General features: G+C 35.6%; 1 protein-coding gene across 1 annotated transcript in view; it reads right to left on the minus strand.

The window, feature by feature from the left end:
- melt (ventricular zone expressed PH domain-containing protein melted) overlaps positions 1-19,972 on the minus strand; it is a 338,615-nt gene that overhangs the window by 55,820 nt on the left and 262,823 nt on the right. Inside the window, exon 14 of the mRNA XM_090398172.1 lies at positions 17,199-17,348. Coding sequence (XP_090254298.1) covers positions 17,199-17,348 — 150 coding nt within the window. The remainder of the gene's footprint in view (positions 1-17,198; positions 17,349-19,972) is intronic.

Consider the following 19,972-nt stretch of genomic DNA (forward strand, 5'->3'; position numbering starts at 1 on the left):
TGAATATTAAACATTCAAAAGAAAATCACGATTATAAAAAAGACCAAAGGGGAAGTCCCCAGAACTCTGGCTTCGATACTGTAGTAATATTTTAGCAAGCTATTTTTAAGTTTTCTTTTAATTTTATTTATATTTATTTATTTTCTTATCAGCATTGAATCTTCTAAGATGCTGAGTAAAGGAAGATAATGACAAAATCAAGAAACAGAGCTTGTTGATGAAGTGGTGTATTAGTTGTATCAGCAGCAATGAGAAAAGAAAGTTGACTAATTATAAAAAAGGCAAAATACTAACATGAGAAAATTAATATAGACTATGTTGACAAAAGTATTTGGACACATAGTTGTGCTCAAAATATGCATTTTAATTAATTTCTAGGGATATGCTTTCAACCAATTTCTGATACATCACAACAGGAATATTCTTCGTGCAAAGTTACCCCCCATTGCTGATGCTGGCTGCTGTAGTCTTCAGTAAATTTGGCATTCTAAAATTTGCACAACACATCTAGTAGCCCACTCTTAACTTTGGGTATATCAGGCTAAGTCATGTTCACTGCCATGTGCCATAGCTGATGTGGGCAACATCCACCAAAACAAGCTAATCTCATCTGCATTATATATGCTTGTTTTCATGGACAATTTCTGAGAAAGCTTTTACAAAATCTTTTGTAGCCTTGAAATTTGACAATTGCTTCTCTCCACAAATAAATTAATATGTGCCTGATTCCATGATGCTTCTTAAACCTGTACAACCACCCCTCCCTATACATGCAGTGTCAATGGAGTTAATGGTCTGGACTCTGAGCAGGCCTGTCCAACACTTCAACATTGTTTTGTGGAAACCATGCAGTGTAGTATGGCATGGAGCATTGTCCTGCCGAAATGTGCAAGGTTAACTGCCAGAGTGCTTCCACAGTGTTGGAAGCACAAAGTTGTTCAGGTAGCCATCAGACGTCAAGGTTTGGGGCATTCCACCAATGGACCAAGCCCATCCAAATGAAACATCTCCATACCATTACCTGGCCTCTACCAAACTTGACAGTTGGAATGATTTAGTCCTGACAGAACCATTCCTCGGATAATCTCCAGATCCAAACATGACCATCACAGTGAAATATTTGGAAGCATGATTCATAACTCCACAGAACTCTTTTCCAATCATTTATGGTTCAGGAATGGTGCAAGACACTAGTCCAAATGTCATTTTGCATTGGGAGGGGGGGGGGGGGTGTCTGGCTTGTTTGGAGCAGCTCTATTGTGGTAACTTAAAGCATGCAACTCTCTGCAGACAGTTCTAGTGGTTTGACAGATGTGCCTGCAAGGTCTGCCACTGATGATGTGCGGAATGCTTGAGCATTTAGAGACAGAGCTCACCGATCTCAATTAGTGAGTGTTTGTGGCCTCCCAGGGCATTTTCCTGGGAGGCTTTCCATTTATGAATGACATAAGCAATGGTGGATTTGGTTATACTGAGATGGTAGCAATGTCAGACAGATAGATTACTGATATGACACCCATCTACCATCCCACGTTGGAAATCTGTCAGTTCAACTGAAAGCAGCATCTCGACATTGAGTACATGCAAAACATGCAGCGCATCCCACATTTCATTACCAGACTTACGCAGATGCTCCCTGAATATTTGCATGTGGTAGGATCCAAAATTTACATGGCACATCATGTGTTCAAATACTTTTGTCAACATAGTGCATGTTCAAACTGCATGTATAGGGAAGGATGGTTGTACAGGTTTAAGAAGAATCATGGAATCAGGAACATGGTAATTTATTTGTGGAAAGAAACAGTTGTCAAATTTCAAGGCTGCAAAAGATTTTGTAAAAGCTTTCTCAGAAATTGTCCATGAAAACAAGCATATATAATGCAGATGAGATTAGCTTGTTTTGGTGGATGTTACCCATATCAACTATGCCACATGGCAGTGAACATGACTTATCAGCCTGATATACACAAAGTTAAGAGTGGGCTACTAGATGTGTTGTGCAAATGCTGCTGGAATCCACAGATGCAAACCTCTTGTGATTTCAAAAAGCTGTCATTCACTCACATTTGGGAGTATATTTTCCTGTCACCTGTAGAGCCAGAAAAATGCATGGATGAGGAAACATATTCCAGGAATAATTCATGCATCATTAATAATGATGCATGAATCATTATTATGCATCATTATTAATGTAATCAAAGTAATCAGACAACAAAAAACTTGGGCTTCCAGCAGCCACTGTGATCTGATTAGTAGGTAACAGTCTGGCACAACCAGAAATTGAAACCCTTGCTAGCAAAAATATTTCTGCCATCTCTCTCTCTCTCTCTGCCACCAAACTATAGTGCCATTATTCAACTAATGGATTAAAAAATAATCAAAAGCTTGAAAAATTTGTGCAGAAAGAATTATTTAAGAAATCTTGTTGATTTTGAAGGGACACTCCAGGAATTTTGTGCAAAATATACAATAAAGGTGGCGAGAGCGATTTCATGGAAGAGCATAACTGTCCATACTAAAGCATGCCTAGAATAGAATTTGGCCTACATTGGGGCCAAAAGATTTTTTTTGATTCACAAGATGATGATGAGGAATTCAAGGGTTTTAAAGGAAAAAGAGTTTCTGAAAAATAAAGACAAGAATTACTCACTTATGTGTTAAGAAGGTAAGCATTTAGCAGATAAGCGGCATTGCAACTGGGAATAATGACCAAGAAATAGACAACTAGATACAGAATGACGATGCTACACCTAGTGGACAAACTCTTACCTGATACCTATGTATCACGATTCTTCTTCTTATGGCTGGTATTCCTTAGTCCTTAATATGGAATTTATTTCTTCATTAGAAACACCTATGGGTCCCCAAATCCGATATTATGTCTCTCGAAAAGTTTCGGTTTTTTTTTTTTTTTTTTTTAAATGTGTGAAATACTCCAGTTACAATAATAAATTGTGGAAAACCGTTCTACAGTTTTTTTTTTTTTACAGAATTTTATTTGGTAAATGAAATCGAAGAAAGTAGATATAAAAGTAACAATAATTATAGTATGAGGTGTTTTTTTTTTTTTTTTTATTTTTTATTCATTGTTTGGTTGTATTTTTGATGACTGCAAGGGATTAAAAAATGGGAATTGTAACCCTTAGTTAAGCATTTGATTTCTCCACCAGTATACAAATTATCAATCAGACTGATAATCAGAACACAATCACACACACACACACACACACAAACTTCAGAGAATTCACATCCTCTCTTTTTCAAAGTAAAAATTATAGAAAATAGAAAAAAACATTTTTCAAAGTTTTTTGAAATTTACTAAATGTCAAAAAACAATTTTAGCTGTAGAAAATATATGTAGTTATACCAGTTCATAATACTAGTAATGCAATCTGAATACTGATAGAGTTAAGTGGGAGACTGCTGACTATAATGATTAACTTTTGTTTTCTTTCATTGGTTTTGTAAATATTACAGGATAATATTTCAATTTTTATGATCATTTTATGACCACTTTATGTAAATGTGTATTTTTAAAATGAATTTATTATACTGAAATAAATTAATATTTTGAGATTTTCAATGCCATTAACAGTTTACAAATATTACTTTTACATGAAATTCTACCAAAAACTGGCATGCCACTAAAAGTGCCTAACCACCTGTTATGGAAGGATATGATATACACAGTCATGCAAGAACATGTTAAACTCAATTATCAAGTGAACTGGTGCTTCACCAAAAAAATCAGTCTTTGCTTATCCAATGATCTAAAAGTAATTTTAGATAATTTTGTAGCCATTTATATGATTTTCTGCCTTACATTCAATATATAAAGTGATATGTGCTTATTTATAAATATTGCATTCGAGTGCAAGTTTTTTTTTTTTAAATAATTTTCAGGATTAAAAAAAAGTAATATATTAAGTAAACAAAAAGTAGTTCTATTAACTATTAATGTATACACATAGTAAAGCAAGTAATGACTGCATCATCAAATTCCTGATATGTACCCACAAGGGCATGTATAGAACTATGATAGTACTACATGAAGAATTCACATCATTACTAACTTCCTATTGACAATTTTCCTCCAAATTAGTCTTATCTGTCAGAGCTCCATATAATAGATTAATTTTGAGGGAAACTATCAATAGGACATTAGTAACAAAGTAATACTATCATAGTTTTCTATACATCCCTTGAGGATGCATATCAGGAATTTGATAATGATGCAGGCATTAATAACAATATCCCTCCTCCCACCTCTTGTATCCTGCCTTCCCAGAATACACTATAGCATTTTCTATTTGTGTATGGTTATCCTCTTCTGTTAACTATGTCATGGACCTAACACCAAATCCATTGAACTGTATTCCATAATCCATCCTGCAAGTACAAATACTTTCAACTATCAAAATCATTCCATATAACATACCGTACCCTGTTTCTCCTATCTATGCACTAAATCTATTTGCAATCACTGCTCTCCTTTATGAGCCTTGCTCATGTCATACCTTGGTAACATACACACACACTGTTGACTTTTTTTTTGTCCTTCTTTTACATCATTCAACAGCCCTGTCATATCCCCCTCATATGATCCTCATCTCTCTCTTCATTCTTATTATTTTGATTAATTTACAACACAATTATTTGTTCTACCTGATTACACGCCTTGGCTATGTCACAAGTCTTTGCACCTAGAAAAACTTTTGTTGCTCATTTGCGATTTGAACATCCAAATGTTTCACATATATGATAAACCTCAACTGGAAACAATACGCCAACATGAAACTATTCAGAGAATTTTAATCATGAACATCTGTCATCTTAGTGAATCAAGTGCAACCATAGAATGTGTGCAGGACAAAGGGTGAATTTATGTTTTGAAAGTTAGAAAAAAAATATCCTTTAATAGTAACTTCAATGAACATTTGTCTTTTGTTTACAATATAATCTTGCAATTCTAGGTTTTAAAAAAGTAAGAAAAATAGGGAAAAAAGTAGGATTTGATATCAAGTAGCAAGTGGACAATCTCTATAAAGTTCAAGGAATAATGTTGACGTTCCTTCTCCATTCCCAACTTCCAATCACTTTATCATATTAATGTACCATTACTTTTGTTATGTTAAAAGATGCTATTAAAAAAATAGAAAAAAAATTTGTGGAAATGTTTGTTTGTTTGTTTAGGGTTTACTGGTGCAAGACAGCACAAAAGTATGACAGCATTTCAGAACAAAGGAGAGAACAGCACACAAGATAATAAGCAATAAAGACTTAATTATAAATAGCATCATATATAGCTGGTAGTTAATATAGTTAATATATCCTAAGCAGGCTAGAAGAATTTTATAAAGAACTCTATAGTGATCCTTCAGTAGATAAATCAAATATAAATAACTCTTCTCCATTGCATATGGAATTTATCCTCCCATTTACTTCAGATGAAATAAAACAAGCATTAAAACAAATGAAAAATGGAAAATGTCCTGGTGAAGACCTAATTCACATAGAATTAATTAAATGGGGAGGAAAGAATATAATTCACCATGTCACAAACTTACTAAATCTATGCCTAGAAGAGGGGAAGATACCAGAAAACTGGAAAAACTACTCTGATACTGTTATTTAAAAAAGGGGACAGAGAAGAAGTAAAGAACTATAGATAAATTAGTATTCTCTCTCTAATCTGTATGAAATTCTCACAAAAGTAATAACAAACAGGTTAACCCCTCTTCTAGACTCAAATCAACCAGTAGATTCCGTAAAGGTTTTAACACGATTGATCATATTCATGCAGTAAAACAAATAATACAAAAAGCAAAAGAAAACCAATTGCCTCTCTGTTTAGCTTTCATTTCACTTCAAATGCTTTTTCATTGGTTATGAAAAAGCATTTGATTCCATTAAAACTAATGCAATAATCAAAGCACTCCAGAATCAGGGAGTTCCTGGAGCATATATGGATCTCCTACAGGAAATATACCACACTGCAGCAATCCAACTTCACACGAGTAGCAATAAAATAGCAATTGAAAAAGGTGTCCGACAAGGAGACTCTCTATCACCCAAAATTTTTATGGCAGTCCTTCAAGAAATATTTAATAATATAAACTGGACAAACCTTTAGGTTTAAAAATTAATAACAGAAACTTAATACACCTAAGATATGCAGATGATATAATTTTTGCAAACACTCCAGAAGACCTTAATATAATGATGGAAGACCTATATCATGAAAGCAGAAAAGTTGGTCTAAAAATAAATAGAAAAAAAATAAAATCATGTTTAATCATTTTGCAACACCAAAAAACATAATAGAAAAAAATTTCTTGTAGAGAGTCTCTTCATATACATACTTAGGTCATCTCATTGATCTAAACCTTGGACTCCAAAAGAAAATAAATATAAGAGTTCAACTTGCCTGGAATGCATTCAGAAAATTGGAAAGCATTTTTCAAAACATGATGTCCCACTCTGTTTAAAAAGGAAGACATTTAACCAGTGTATACTTCCAGTCATCTCATATGGTTGAGAAACTTGGTCGTTAACAAATGCACTGGCAAATAAATTAGCAAAACTCAAAGAAAAATGGAGAGGTTGATGCTAGGCATCACATTAAAAGATAAGAAGCGAAATGCCTGGATAAGAAGCTAGACTCACATCACTGACATCATTCTTCACCATAAGCGGCTAAAATGGAAAAATGGGCCGGACATCTATCCAGAAGAGAAGATGAGCGATGGACCACCATACTAACGAACTGCATTCCAAAAGAAAGGAAATGAGGCCGTGGACGTCCTAAAAGAAGATGGAGTGATGAATTGTCAAATTTTGTTGGGGAAAATTGGTCAGCCATTGCCAAGAACAGAGGAAGGTGGAAAGAACTGGAAGAGGAATTCATCTAGCAGTGGACAGAAAATGGCTGAAAGGAAGAAGAATATAGTGCATAAAAAAAAAGATATCGAAATAAAACAAATAAATAAAAAAAACAAATCTATATATATTGAAAGTTTATTTTTCACTTGGTCAGACTATAATAAATTTAGTTTTAATCCTTTATCCAAGTGTTTGCAAACAAAGTTTGCACACCTGAAAGTATCTTCAGGACTGGGGTAAAGTGGTACAACACTGGGCAACTCCTTGCAAAGGTGGAGCAAGCTATCAACACTCCTATCTCAGTATCTCCCATAATGCAAAACACATCTCCTTGTGGATATGTATAATGTTATGCATTAAGGGAAGGGCCACTACCCAGACTAGTTTTGACCTTTATTGAGGTCTCTTCAGTGGGAGCCGGGCCCAAGTGGAGATACCAGGCAGAAGCATTAGCAAGGTCATCTCCTCCTATAGGAGCTGCCAAACGGTGTTCCACCTTTTCATTAAATTACTCTGGATTTAGAGAAAGATGCTGTTTAAATCCAGAGTAATTTAATAAAAAGGTGGCACACCGTTTGGCAGCTTCTATAGGAGGAGATGACCTTGCTAATGCTTCTGCCTGGTATCTCCACTTGGGCCTAGCTCTCACTGAAGAGACCTCAATAAAGGTTGAAACTAGTCTGGGTAGTGGTCCTTCCCTTAATGCATAACATTATACATATCCGCAAGGAGATGTGTTTTGCATTATGGGAGATACTGAGATAGGAGCGTTGATAGCTTGCTCCACCTTTGCAAGGAGTTGCCCGGTGTTGTACCACTTTACCCCAGTCCTGAAGATACTTTCAGGTGTGCAAACTTTGTTTGCAAACACTTGGATAAAGGATTAAAACTAAATTTATTAAAATCTATATATAATCTGTACACATTTCATATATGATTCTAAACATTAATTCCCAATTTGAGAGACTCTTCAATGAATGCCATGAAACACTGTAATCAACCCAATCTTAATTGGAATGATGATCTAAAAATGTCCAAATTCTGGACATTTGAACTCTCACTAATCCAACATTATATGTAATATGCAATGCCTCAGAGTTTTTTTTTTTTTTTTGGTTGGTTTATTTTTATACATGTAGTTTGCATGCAAACACACATTTATTCCGAAGTTGATTTAAGTGAAAATCAAGTGGCATTAACAATAGACTTTTCAAAATTGATTCAATGTCATGTGACATAGGTATGCATAATGGGATGTAAGAGATGTGTTTGTGGACAGATAGAGAAATAAACTTCAGACAAGAGAAAGTATGGATTTGTAGGAAGTGTGATATATTATCAGACCATGAGGCAATGAAAGTGAAACAGACTGAAAAGATGGAAGATGGCGTAAATGTAAGAAATGGAAATGAAACAAAAGCTAATGAAATTGAAGGAGTGAAAGAATGCGGAAGCAAAAATTAGTGATAAGGGAGTGAAAGAAAATATGAATGATGAAATGGAAATAAAGTGCAGCAGAATGAGAGGCAGTGAGACTATGGGAGTGACAGAAAGTGAAATTGTTGGAATGCAAGATCTGATGAAACAGTTATTAAAAATGAAAAATGAAATGAGGAAAATGCAGGAGTGATGCCATTTGTTTAGTGGAAACTAATGAAAGTGTGCAAAAGAATAGAATGAAAGAAAAAAGAGTAAAAGAGGTGATGAGTGATACCAGAATAGCAGCATATGGATATTCCATAGTTAGAGGATTAGTTAATGAGAGAGTCCATAAAGTCTGCTTATCCAGGAAGGAAAATGAGGAGGGTAACTCAGGCATTGGACATGAGGAAGAAATGAGCACGAGAGTTAGTGGTGATTGTGGGAAACAAATGATCTAAGTGAACATAAGGAGCATGTGAGGGCGAATATCAGGTTATTGAATAGAATGATAGATAACAGCGTGATTGTGGGGGACAAATGATCTAAGTGAACATAAGGAGCGTGTGAGGGCGAATATCAGGTTATTGAGTAGAATGAAAGATAACAGCATAGTGGGAAAGGTTGTCAGTGTGTTGCTGAGGTATGACAATAATGAGTTGCAAAAGAGAGCAAAAATCATGAATGACATGCTAGCAGAGCTGTGTGAGGTGAAGGGAGTACAGTTTGTGGATGTATGATGTGTTTGAGGGAAGAATGAAATTATACAGACGTGATGGGTTGCATTTGAATGGCTTTGGAGTAAATGCACTGGAGAAAGTGTTGCTGGATGGAAGCACAGTGTGTGTGATATGTAGAGATGAAGTGAAAAATCAGGAGAGTGGTATTGAAGAGACAAAAGTGCTTAGCAGTGAAAACAGTAGTAGTGTGAGAGATAAAGAGAAAATGGGAATGCAAGAGGAACAGGGAAATGGAGGGAAGCCCAGGTGGACAGGGAGACATGGCATAGAGATAGTGGATGTTGAAAGTGGCAGTGAATGTGTGTATGAAGATGGAGTATATTGTTAAGACTGAGCAGATATATGTGGTAAGCGGTGATAAAAAGTGGCTCGGATAGGACTGGTTATAGACATTACTGTGTTTGTTTACAAATGCCAGAAGTATCAGAAATAAGGGAGATGAAATGGTTTCTCTGATTGAGTTTATTCACCCCAAAATCACTGGAATAAGTGAAACATGGTTGAATGAAGATGATATTCTAATGGTACAAATGGAAAGAAGCAGTATTTTTCGCAAAGATAGAAAGGACAGGAAGGGGGGGGGGGTGCTGCTGATGATAGCAGGGGGAATTATGACATGAAAGAGAGAGAAATAGTGGCAATGGTTATGAGGCAGTGTGGTGTAATGTGGAGGTTGAGAGGAAGATATATTTACTTTTATGTTGCTATAGGCCCGGAAATGTGGAGGGTGGTAATGAAAAAATGTATAAACAACTTGACTTAGTGAACAAAGGAAGGGTAATTATTATGGGTGATTTTAATTACGATGGTATAGATTGGAATAAAGAAATAGCATTTGGGAATAAGGTAAATTAATTTCTTGGGTTCTTGAGAGATAACTAACTCAGGCACCATGTAAAAGAGGGCATGCAAGGATTGAGTTTTAGATCTGATCATTTCATCAGAGGATGTAATTGTGAATGGGGTTTCCCATTTTTCTCCAGTTGGTGAGAATAATCATGTGGTGATCACCCGGGTTGTGGCTAGCCATATGCAGATTTTTGTGAGGAAAGGATATATATATATGGAATTATAAGTCTGGTGATTATGACAAGCTTAGGAGACAGATTGGAGCTATAGAATGGAATGAGGAGTTGAGTGGTAAGGAAATAAATGCTGCTGATGGAAATGAAACTGACAAAGAAATACATAACAGCATCAATGTATGAATGTATTCTAAAGGCTGAATGAGGTAGGTGTAAAATAGATGAATGAGGAGCTTAAGCATGAAATCTGGAAGAAGGTACTTTGGAGGCCATACAAGATGAATATCGGTAATAATCAGTTACATGAAGAGTATAAAGAACAAGCCAGGAGAGTGACTCAATTAATAAGGAAAACAAAAGTTCAGTATGAACAAAAATTGGCAAATCATTCAAAAAAAAAAAAAAAAAAAAAAAGATTTTTTTTTTTTTAGATATGTGGCAAGTAGAAGGAAGAATGGTAACTGCTGCAGGAGACATTGTTGAGGTATTTTCAGTGATTCAATTTATAAGGGTGTTTCATCCCGATAAAGGTGGAATCATGAGGAACTTAAGTGTAGAGAACATAGGAGAGGAGTGAGCAGGAGGTATTTGAGGAAATAAATAAACTTGATGTCCATAATGTTATAACATGTCATCGTCGTAGTAGGTAATATTTACTTAATATGGCTTACTTCTTTACTTAACTATCTCTTGAATAATTTGTCCTATCTCAGCAGCACCTATAATGTGTCTGTTTTTGTCTTACTATTATATACTTCAGCTCCTTAGATTATTACGTGCACGAGTCTGATCTACAAAGGGATTGTCTCAAGGTTAAGCCAACTCCTTGGTAACAAAGCTTCTGAAGTTAACTTCTCTTAAGGTTCTGGGAAAATTTATTTGTTCTGCTGTACCACCCAGAACCCTTAGATTGGAAAAACTTCTCAGTCAAGAAGTGAACCTTCAGATATGCACATGGTTAATCTAATCTATTTCTATACTAAGTTATCAATTATCAATACCTTCTATAATCAACCATGTTTGCAGTCGTGGTCTTAATTAACAATTATCTCCCGCTTAGATCCGAATAATTTATGAGTGGTGCATCGGATTCTTAGACACAGGCAACCAAATTAATAAGAGCAAAAGGTTTATTTAACATAATGATCATCATGCAGAATAAAGAACTTTCAATTATCACTGTACTACTAGATTACAAAGTAAAATTAATCAATATACACTAGACAGTAATTAATACTACAAAAACATTATATTCAAAGATTCAAAGCTCGCATTCTTAGATTATAAAACCAATAATGACTTTTATGTGTTAATCAAGCTGTCTGGATTAGAAATCTCTACAGCTCTTAAACATAGCTAGCAATCAACACAAGTACAATTATAATACATAGCACATATTGCTCACTGACTACGATTAAAATATCACAGTTCTGTCTTAATTTTAGATAGAGTCTCAAAACTTTATGAAGGTCTATGATTCTTAAGTTACAATTACCTTCCTCTCACATTTTACTTAATTAAAGGTTTACTATACCAAATTCGAGGATTCCTCATGCTTGTCCTTCTTTCGATTCTTGGATTCCTTTCCTTCCACACATTTTCTTCCCTCTATGTTAAGGCTAAAATTCCTGTCAGCTTAGGTTGGTCCTCATGGGTTCTGCATACTGATCATCTATGCCTAGAATATTCTTAGAGCGAGGCGATTCTGCATTCATAAGGCACGCTACCTGGTCACTATCTTTTCTGGGAGTTGCCCGTTGCTTCGAAAATCCTCTATTCATTCACCGTAGGGCTTGGAATCCGTGATCCCTCTAATCACGACCTGACACCTCCGCCTTCTGCCACCGAGAGAGAACAGAAACCCCAGGCAAAAGGCAAAAAATTCTTGGGGGGGAGGTTCCCAGCCCTTTTATATCAACCCCTACCGGGACTCCTTGTAACCCTAAATTTTCACCCGACACGTTATTCCTTTGCACTCGTGGGTCTTGCCTTTTCGTGGTGTCTTCCCCGAAAACTTAGGTCGCCACGTGCCGTATGCGTGCATGACCGCTTGAGGCAACTTACTAATCTGGTGTGCATACTTTGACCTTATAATCTCAGTTGGTTATATGCAATTTACACAGTAATTCTTTTATATCAATTCTAACAGAAAATATGTATATAACAAATTCGTTGTCTAACATACAATTTAGTAGGTATTTTATACGGGAATATTCACAAGTCTTACACTAATTACGGTATCCAATATTTGTCAGGCTATATACAACTTATACTAAAATACAAGCATATCTTTTTCAAGGGTTTTAACTTGTCAAATTATGACTGAAACATTCCTTAGTGAATTGTATTCATTCACAATTTAACAATAAGGCCATAGGATTTGCTAACATATCACCACGCATCTTAAGGGAATGTTCCATAGAATTGGCAGAAGCATTGGCATGCTTGTTTAATAAGTCTTACAACAGCACAAGGTCCAAGGGAGTGGAAAGAAGGTAATATTGTTACTACATAAAGGTGGTTACAAGGCTGTGGCTTCAAATTATAATCCAATCTGTATATCTGGAGTTGTAGTAAAGGTACTGGAGAGATTGGTGAGAAGATACAGAAATTGATTTATAACATCAGTATTCTCTGTGATTATCAGCATGGGTTTGTTAAAGAGAGATTATGTTTTACTAACTTACTTTTTACTATAACAAGGTGACAAATACCTTGGACAGGAGAGATACATATATAGTGATGTACTTGGATGTTGCAAAAGCTTTTGATAGGCTTCCACATGACAAACTATTAAAGAAATTGAAACAGATTGGGTTGGATAACAGACTTCTGAGTTGGATCAGTGACTGGCTGTCAGATAAGTATCAGAAAGTTGTACCAGGTGGTATCAAAAAGTTTTGAGACTAGCTCTGTTTACAAGAAAGTACTTTATTTATCTGCGTTTACACACTGTTACCTTCATAATAGTTCCCTTGCATATCGATACAGCGCTCCCAGCATTCTTGACCTTCTGGAATGTGTCCTGGAAGTCTACTTTTTGAAGCATGTCAAGCACCTTCTGCGATTTGCGCTGGATATCTGCAATGGTGACCTTTGAGCTGGATCTTCATCTTCGGGAAGAGGGCGAAGTCTGCAGGAGCCAAATCTGGTGAGTAGGGTGGGTGCGGAAGTGAGATCATGTTGTTTCTGGCGAGAAACTCACGTGTGAGGAGAGCTCGGTGACAGAGTGCATTGTCATCGTGGAGCATCCAGTTTTTCGCATGCCACAGATCTGGTCGCTTTCGTCGAATGTCCTCCCTCAGACGCCTTAAAACCTGGCAGTAGAACTAGCTATTGACAGTCTGGCCCCCGAGGACGAATTCTCAATGCACAATGCTGCGAATGTCTAAAAAGACGATGAGCATGCACCTGGCGAGTTGCAGACCTGCCTCGCCTTTTTCGGTCGTGGAGATGATGGGTGCTTCTACTGTGAAGACTGTTGTTTCGTCTCAGAATCGTACCTGTACACCCAAGTTTTGTCACCGGTAATGATCCTCAAATTTCACGTTTGCTCTAACTTGCAGTCCATGATGAAATAGCAGATGTGGTAATGCAAGTGGTCAGAATACCATCAGTTGCACAGCTCCCGATGTACACAGGACGATGTCTTTTGGCAGACTGACTTATGAAGGTAGGTGCTCCCTGTGACTGTGCATGCAGCCTTGTGCTGCCATCTGTTGGTGTGTTGCAAAACCTAGTTTCAAAACGTTTTGATACCACCTCATATATGGGGGTGCAGTATCCTGAAAGAGGAAGGTCACCAGTGGTGTAATGCAGGGGTCAGTTTTGGGACCATTGTTCAATTTTTCAGTAAGGAAATACCATGAGTAGACATATTACTAACTATTATAATAACGGAATTAACCCACATAAATTATTCTTTATTCATAGAATTTCCACCTGAGTATCACAGGCATCATCAGTACAGGTACAAGGCTAATTAAACAATAACTGTTATATTCACAAAGCGCCACCTAAGTAGCTAAGGTTAAATTTCCTAAATTTATTTAATTATTCAATTATAATAATTAAAAAATTTTATTTATTTATTTTTTATTTTTATAATTAAATATATATGTGTGTATACAATTATATGTTAGGAAAGATTTGCTGCTTTATAAAGTACTATCTCCCACAAGGGGGGGGGGGAAGACTTAGACCATCATATCTGTTTAGGTTAGGGGAGTGAAGTAATGTTTCACATGTTTCTTTGTATAGCCATTCCATTAGGAACCAACTTTTATGAATGACTTTTGCCTTTCTGGTTAGAAGAACACCAGTCGAATATCTAGTACCTTGAACCTGAACAGTCTGGAATTGCAGAACATGCCATCATCATTTACAAAAGTCGGTTCCTAATGGAACGGCTATACAAAGAAGCATGTGAAACATTACTTCACTCCCCTAACCTAAACAGATCCAATGATCTATGTCTTCCCCCCCCCCACCTTCTGGGAGATTGTACTTTATAAAGCAAATCTTTCCTAACATATAATTGTATACACATATATATATTTAATTATAAAAATAAATAAATATATAACATTTTTTAAAAATTATTATAATTGAATAATTATTTAATAATTAAATAACTAAATAATTAAATTTAAAAAAAATAATAATAATTAAATAAATTTAGGAAATTTAACCTTAGCTACTTAGGTGATGCTTTGTGAATATAACAGTTATTGTTTAATTAGCCTTGTATCCGTACTGATGATGTCTGTGATACTCGGGTGAAAATTCTACGAATAAAGAATAATTAATTACGTGAATTAATTCCGTTATTATAATAGTTAGTAATGTTGTTCAATTTGTATGTTAATGATATTGGGATAGCTATAACTAGTTGATATGGAGCTGTTTGCAGATGATACAAAATTGAGGAGAGCAATGCAGAGTCAAGCATATGTTATGGCCTTACAGGAGGACTTGAATAGATTGCATGAATGGGCAGGTAAGTGGAACTATCAAATGTTGCAAAGTGTAAGGCTTTGAGATTTGGTAAACAACAATGGGATGCAAAGTATACACTTGGAAGGGAAACTTTAAAGGAAGTAGAGGAGATGAGAAATCTAGAAGTGATGGTGGACAAGGAACTGAAATTCAGGTCCATATTGCACAAGTTGTGAAGATGCCATATCGGATAATGGCAATGATGTGGACAACCCTGACATGCAGAAACAGAGGTTATGATGCCATTGTATAAGGCCTTATCAGGCCTCATATGGGTTATTGTGCATAGATTTTGATTGCCAGGTTTTCATGGTGACAAGGATATGTTAGAAAGGGTTTAGAGAAGATTCATGAAGGTGGTCAAGTGCTCTTTGGAATGTGGAGTATGAGGACAAACAGAGAATGTATACTGCAAAGCCTCATGAATAGGAGGAAGGGGGGGGAGGATATGATTGAGACATATAAGCTAGTCAGGGGTTGTTATCAGGTTGACATGGAAGAGATTTTTCATAGAATGGGAGAGAGGGGTGTAGAACAAAAGGCCATCGCTGGAAACTGTATAAGGAGGGTGTGAGCAGAGGAGTGAGGAGAAGGTTCTTTGCATGGAGAATGGTTGATGAGTGGAATGAATTGCCTGAGTGCGTTCTGAATGTAGACACATTGAATCAGTTTCATGCATGGTTGGATGAGCATTGTGTGCAATAGTGTGTATCTCCCACGATGAGGCTTAGACTACATGGAGGTCAGATTATAATAATAATAATTTATTCAGAATGTCTTCAATACAGTTTGTATTCAGTGTATGCAAATTATATTTTTAGTCTATTTATTTTTACTTTATTGTATTTGGTCTTAGAGCAATGATGCTGCATTATTTACATTTAGTCCACTCTGCAGTACCAAATGTGACATAAGCAGTGATGTGCTAGTAAATTTTTAACAATCAGCTCACTAAATGTAATTTAGAGTCTACATGCAAATGTCCTAATTTAATTTTAGTAAAATTTGTTTTCAAACCTTCTCTATACACTCTTCTTTATATCTCGCATGTCACTTTGAATTCCTTTGTCTATGTTTGTTTATAACTGTATTAATGACTATGTTCTCAGTTCCCATGGATTCCTAATAGTATCCCGTGACTGAATGAATACACAAGAAAAAGAACAGACATTTCATGTAATGGTCTAATATTTTGTGTGTATTCATCCTGATGATTTGATGAGATGCTATCATGAAATATTAGTTTATATTAATTTATATTAATATATTAGTGGTGTTATGAACAACAGGTTTAGAAAATCAAGTCATTAAATTCTTTATTTTCTGTACATAATTTATGAGTGTTTTAATTTGATCTCCCTTCCAGTTAGTACATTTTGGTGTTTGCACCTGGAGTTTTCATCCTCATTCTTTTGACTGCCACACCAGACACAATAACAGCCTGGGAATGACGTTTTTTTTTTAATACTTAAAGCAGTACAAAGGGATGTAAGGATGATATTCTTGGCTGGGATCAAGTGACCATCCCTAAATATGATGGTCACTACTTGGGTCTTTATTTCAGACAATATCTCCTCAATTGGGAACACTGAGGAAATCCCACTCTGATGATATTCCCCGAGAAAAGTTAAAAGTCACATTTGCTCAAAATGTGTTACTGGCCAGTGTTCATGTTGCTATTGCTACAGTATTCCATAAATGAATTACCAGCAAACAAGCTTAAACAGTAATTACTTCCACTGTTTTCATTTTTCCTTTCCATTCTTTCAGACAGATATTACAACAAAATATAAGAGAAACCTTATAGCAGATTAAGTAATCTGAATGTGGAGCAAGTCTTTAAAGATTACCTACTCCTATCAACAAAGTTATTGTTAACAGTATAAATTTAGCTTTAATGAAGGATGTTAGAAAAAGCAATTCAAAAACAAAAAGAAAGCATTCATTGTTTTATTTTTATTTCAAATTGCTATTAGATTCATTGTATTAAAAGGTAAAATATTTTATTATTCTGCAAAATGAATAAAGTTATAATACTACATATAGTAAGTAAAGTCAACTTATTTAATCAAATGCTCAGTTTAAAATAGCTTATTTACAGACAAAAGCAAAAATTATTTCAAGAATTTACCTCAATCACAGGTTCACTGTCTTGAAGAAATCCCAGTGCTCTATCAGGGTGATTACATAAAAAACAACCCCACAAATTCTGGGGCGCATTGTATTCAAAAACATCGAAAAACCTGGCATTTCGCAACTCTGCAATTAGCATATCCTGATCCTGCAAGCATAAAAGGTAGTTTGACAAAAACCTGAAAGGATGAAATATGAAGCAAAATGCATTTGCAGCTGTACCATTTAACAAATGAAAAGAGAAAATGAAATAAGAATTTATCAAATCATCTGAAAGCAAAACAGAATACTTGTGTACAGGTTTAAATACTTTTGCTCTATGAGTATTCCAAAACAATTCTTTTCATATACTGCAAGAGGAACTAAACTTATTTTAATGTCTCAGCATGTCATACTTCAATATGGATTCAAATTTATATAAACTTTTTTTTTGTTTCTAAATTTCAGAACAACAAATACATATGGACAGCAGATGTACCTTTCAAAATAGGTGAAATAAACTTGGTTTACATAATTAAGATACTACTCTTGTTATTTAATTCCAACATTATCAATTTTGGAATTAAATAATAGTGTGCATCTCCCATGATGAGGCTTAGACTCCATGGAGTCTAAGCTTCTACATGACAAACTATTAAAGAAAATTGAAACAGATTGGAAATAGTAGTCCAAATAGTAGTCTTTGAAAGTTTTGAAAACTACTATTTCAAATTAAGATTCATCCCAAATACCATAGCAGATAAAATATGTTTAGAAACCGCCAACATTTTAAATATAAATTATAAGAAAACAATAACAAGCAACTTAACGAAACACGAATTAACAGCAGTGAAATCATTAAAATCAAATCTGAACACTGTAATAACTAGAGCCGATAAAGGAAGTGCCACCATTATTCTAAACCAAACCACATATTTAGAAAAAATGAATCTACTAGTCTCAGACCATAGTACATGCCAACTTGTTAACTACAACCCAACCAGTAGAATAAAAAAGAAAACAGAGAAACTACATGGTCCAAAGATAGTCAAAAAATTACTTCTGCACTACGCTCATTACCCAAGAATTTACGGTCTACCAAAGATACACAAACAAAGCACACCACTCCGCACAATAGTCGAAGGTATAGATAGCCCGAATTATCACCTAGCCAAGAAATTAGCGGCAACACTCAAGGAGTTTGTAGGTCATTCCCCCTCCTATATCAGGAATACACAACACTTCATAAACATAATCAAAGCGTTACATTAGAGAAAGATGATTTATTAGTCAGTTTTGATGTCTCAGACCTCTTTACGAATGTCCCAATCAATGACAGATTCCTTCTTTTACAGAACAAATTCCATCCAGATATCACGGAGCTCTTTGCGCATGTATTATGTTCTGGTTATTTTGTATGGCAAAAAGCTTTCTACCTACAAAAAGAAGGCACAGTCATGGGCTCCCCATTATCTCCCCTATTGCTAACTTTTATATTGAACATTTTGAGCAACATTTTCTAGATTCCTCTCCTTTAAAACCCAAAGTCTGGCTTAGATACGTTGACGATGTTTACAGGATCTGGCCCCATGGCTGCCAGACAATAGACACTTTCCTTAGCCACCTAAACAAACAACACAAACACATACAGTTCACAATTGAGATTGAAACAACAGAACACACTTGTCACACGTCTTCCTTCTGGCAGTCTTTCTTTCACTGTTTATTGGAAACCAAAACATACGGGCCAATATACATGAATAAACTCTTACCATCACCCAACACAAAAACTAGGTGTCATTAATACTCTAAAAAACAGGGCTTTGAAGATCTGCTCCAATGAACAAGCGCCGCTGAAAGAAGAATTTAAAGCTATCAGCAATACTTTTCTAAAAAATGGTTATAGCCAAAACACTATTAACAAAATTCTCTACAAGACCTCAACAAAAAATTATGGGGAAGTTCAACTATGGAGATTTAGATTGGAAGGAAGAGAGATCATGTGAAAAGAAGGAAATGGAATTTATACATCTACTGAGAGATAATTACTTGCGTCAGAATGTGATGGAGGGGGACTCAAGGTGCAAGAGTATTGTACTTGGGCACAGGATTAGAAGAGCTATCCGTAACTAAGGTGGTCACATTGCCTCCGATTGGGGAATGTGACCATGTAAGTCTTGACTTGGGAGATTGTAAAAAAAATGAGCCATGTTCTGTCAAGAAGAAGTATATGTGGAACTACAAGGCAGGTGATTATGACAAGCTTAGGATGAAGCCTGAAGCTGTGCCATAGCATAAAACCTTACAAGGGAAGGATGTTAGTGGTGCATGGGAGATAGCTAAGGGTCATCTAGAGGAAGATATATTAAATTGTAAATCTAAGGTAAGGAGAGTTAATCAGGTAGGAGTCAAATGGATGAGTAATATCATTAAGTCTAAGCTGTAGGAAAAGAAAAATGTGGAGGGTATATAAGGAGAAAGGTAACCGACAAACTCATGAACAGTACAAGGGTGAGGCAAGAAGGTTGGATATGGTAAGGAGGACAAAATCAGATTACAAGAAGAAACTAGCCAAGCAGGCCAAAGGAAATTTCCAAGCATTCTTTTGCTATGTGGCAAATAAGAGGAAGAATAACCTTAATGGTTGCTGATGGTTCCGAGGTGACAGAAGCAGATAAAACAGCTGAGTTAATGAGTGACTACTTTGCAAGGGTATATCATCCAAGTGAAGTCAGATGGGATTTCAGCTTGTGTTTTGTAGGAATGTGCAAGGGAACTGGCAGTGCCTCTGAC

Source organism: Typopeltis vanoorti, chromosome 1 (assembly GCF_054136105.1).
Source record: "Typopeltis vanoorti isolate ZY-2024b chromosome 1, IOZ_Tvanoo_1.0, whole genome shotgun sequence".
NCBI classification, from domain to species: domain Eukaryota; kingdom Metazoa; phylum Arthropoda; class Arachnida; order Uropygi; family Thelyphonidae; genus Typopeltis; species Typopeltis vanoorti.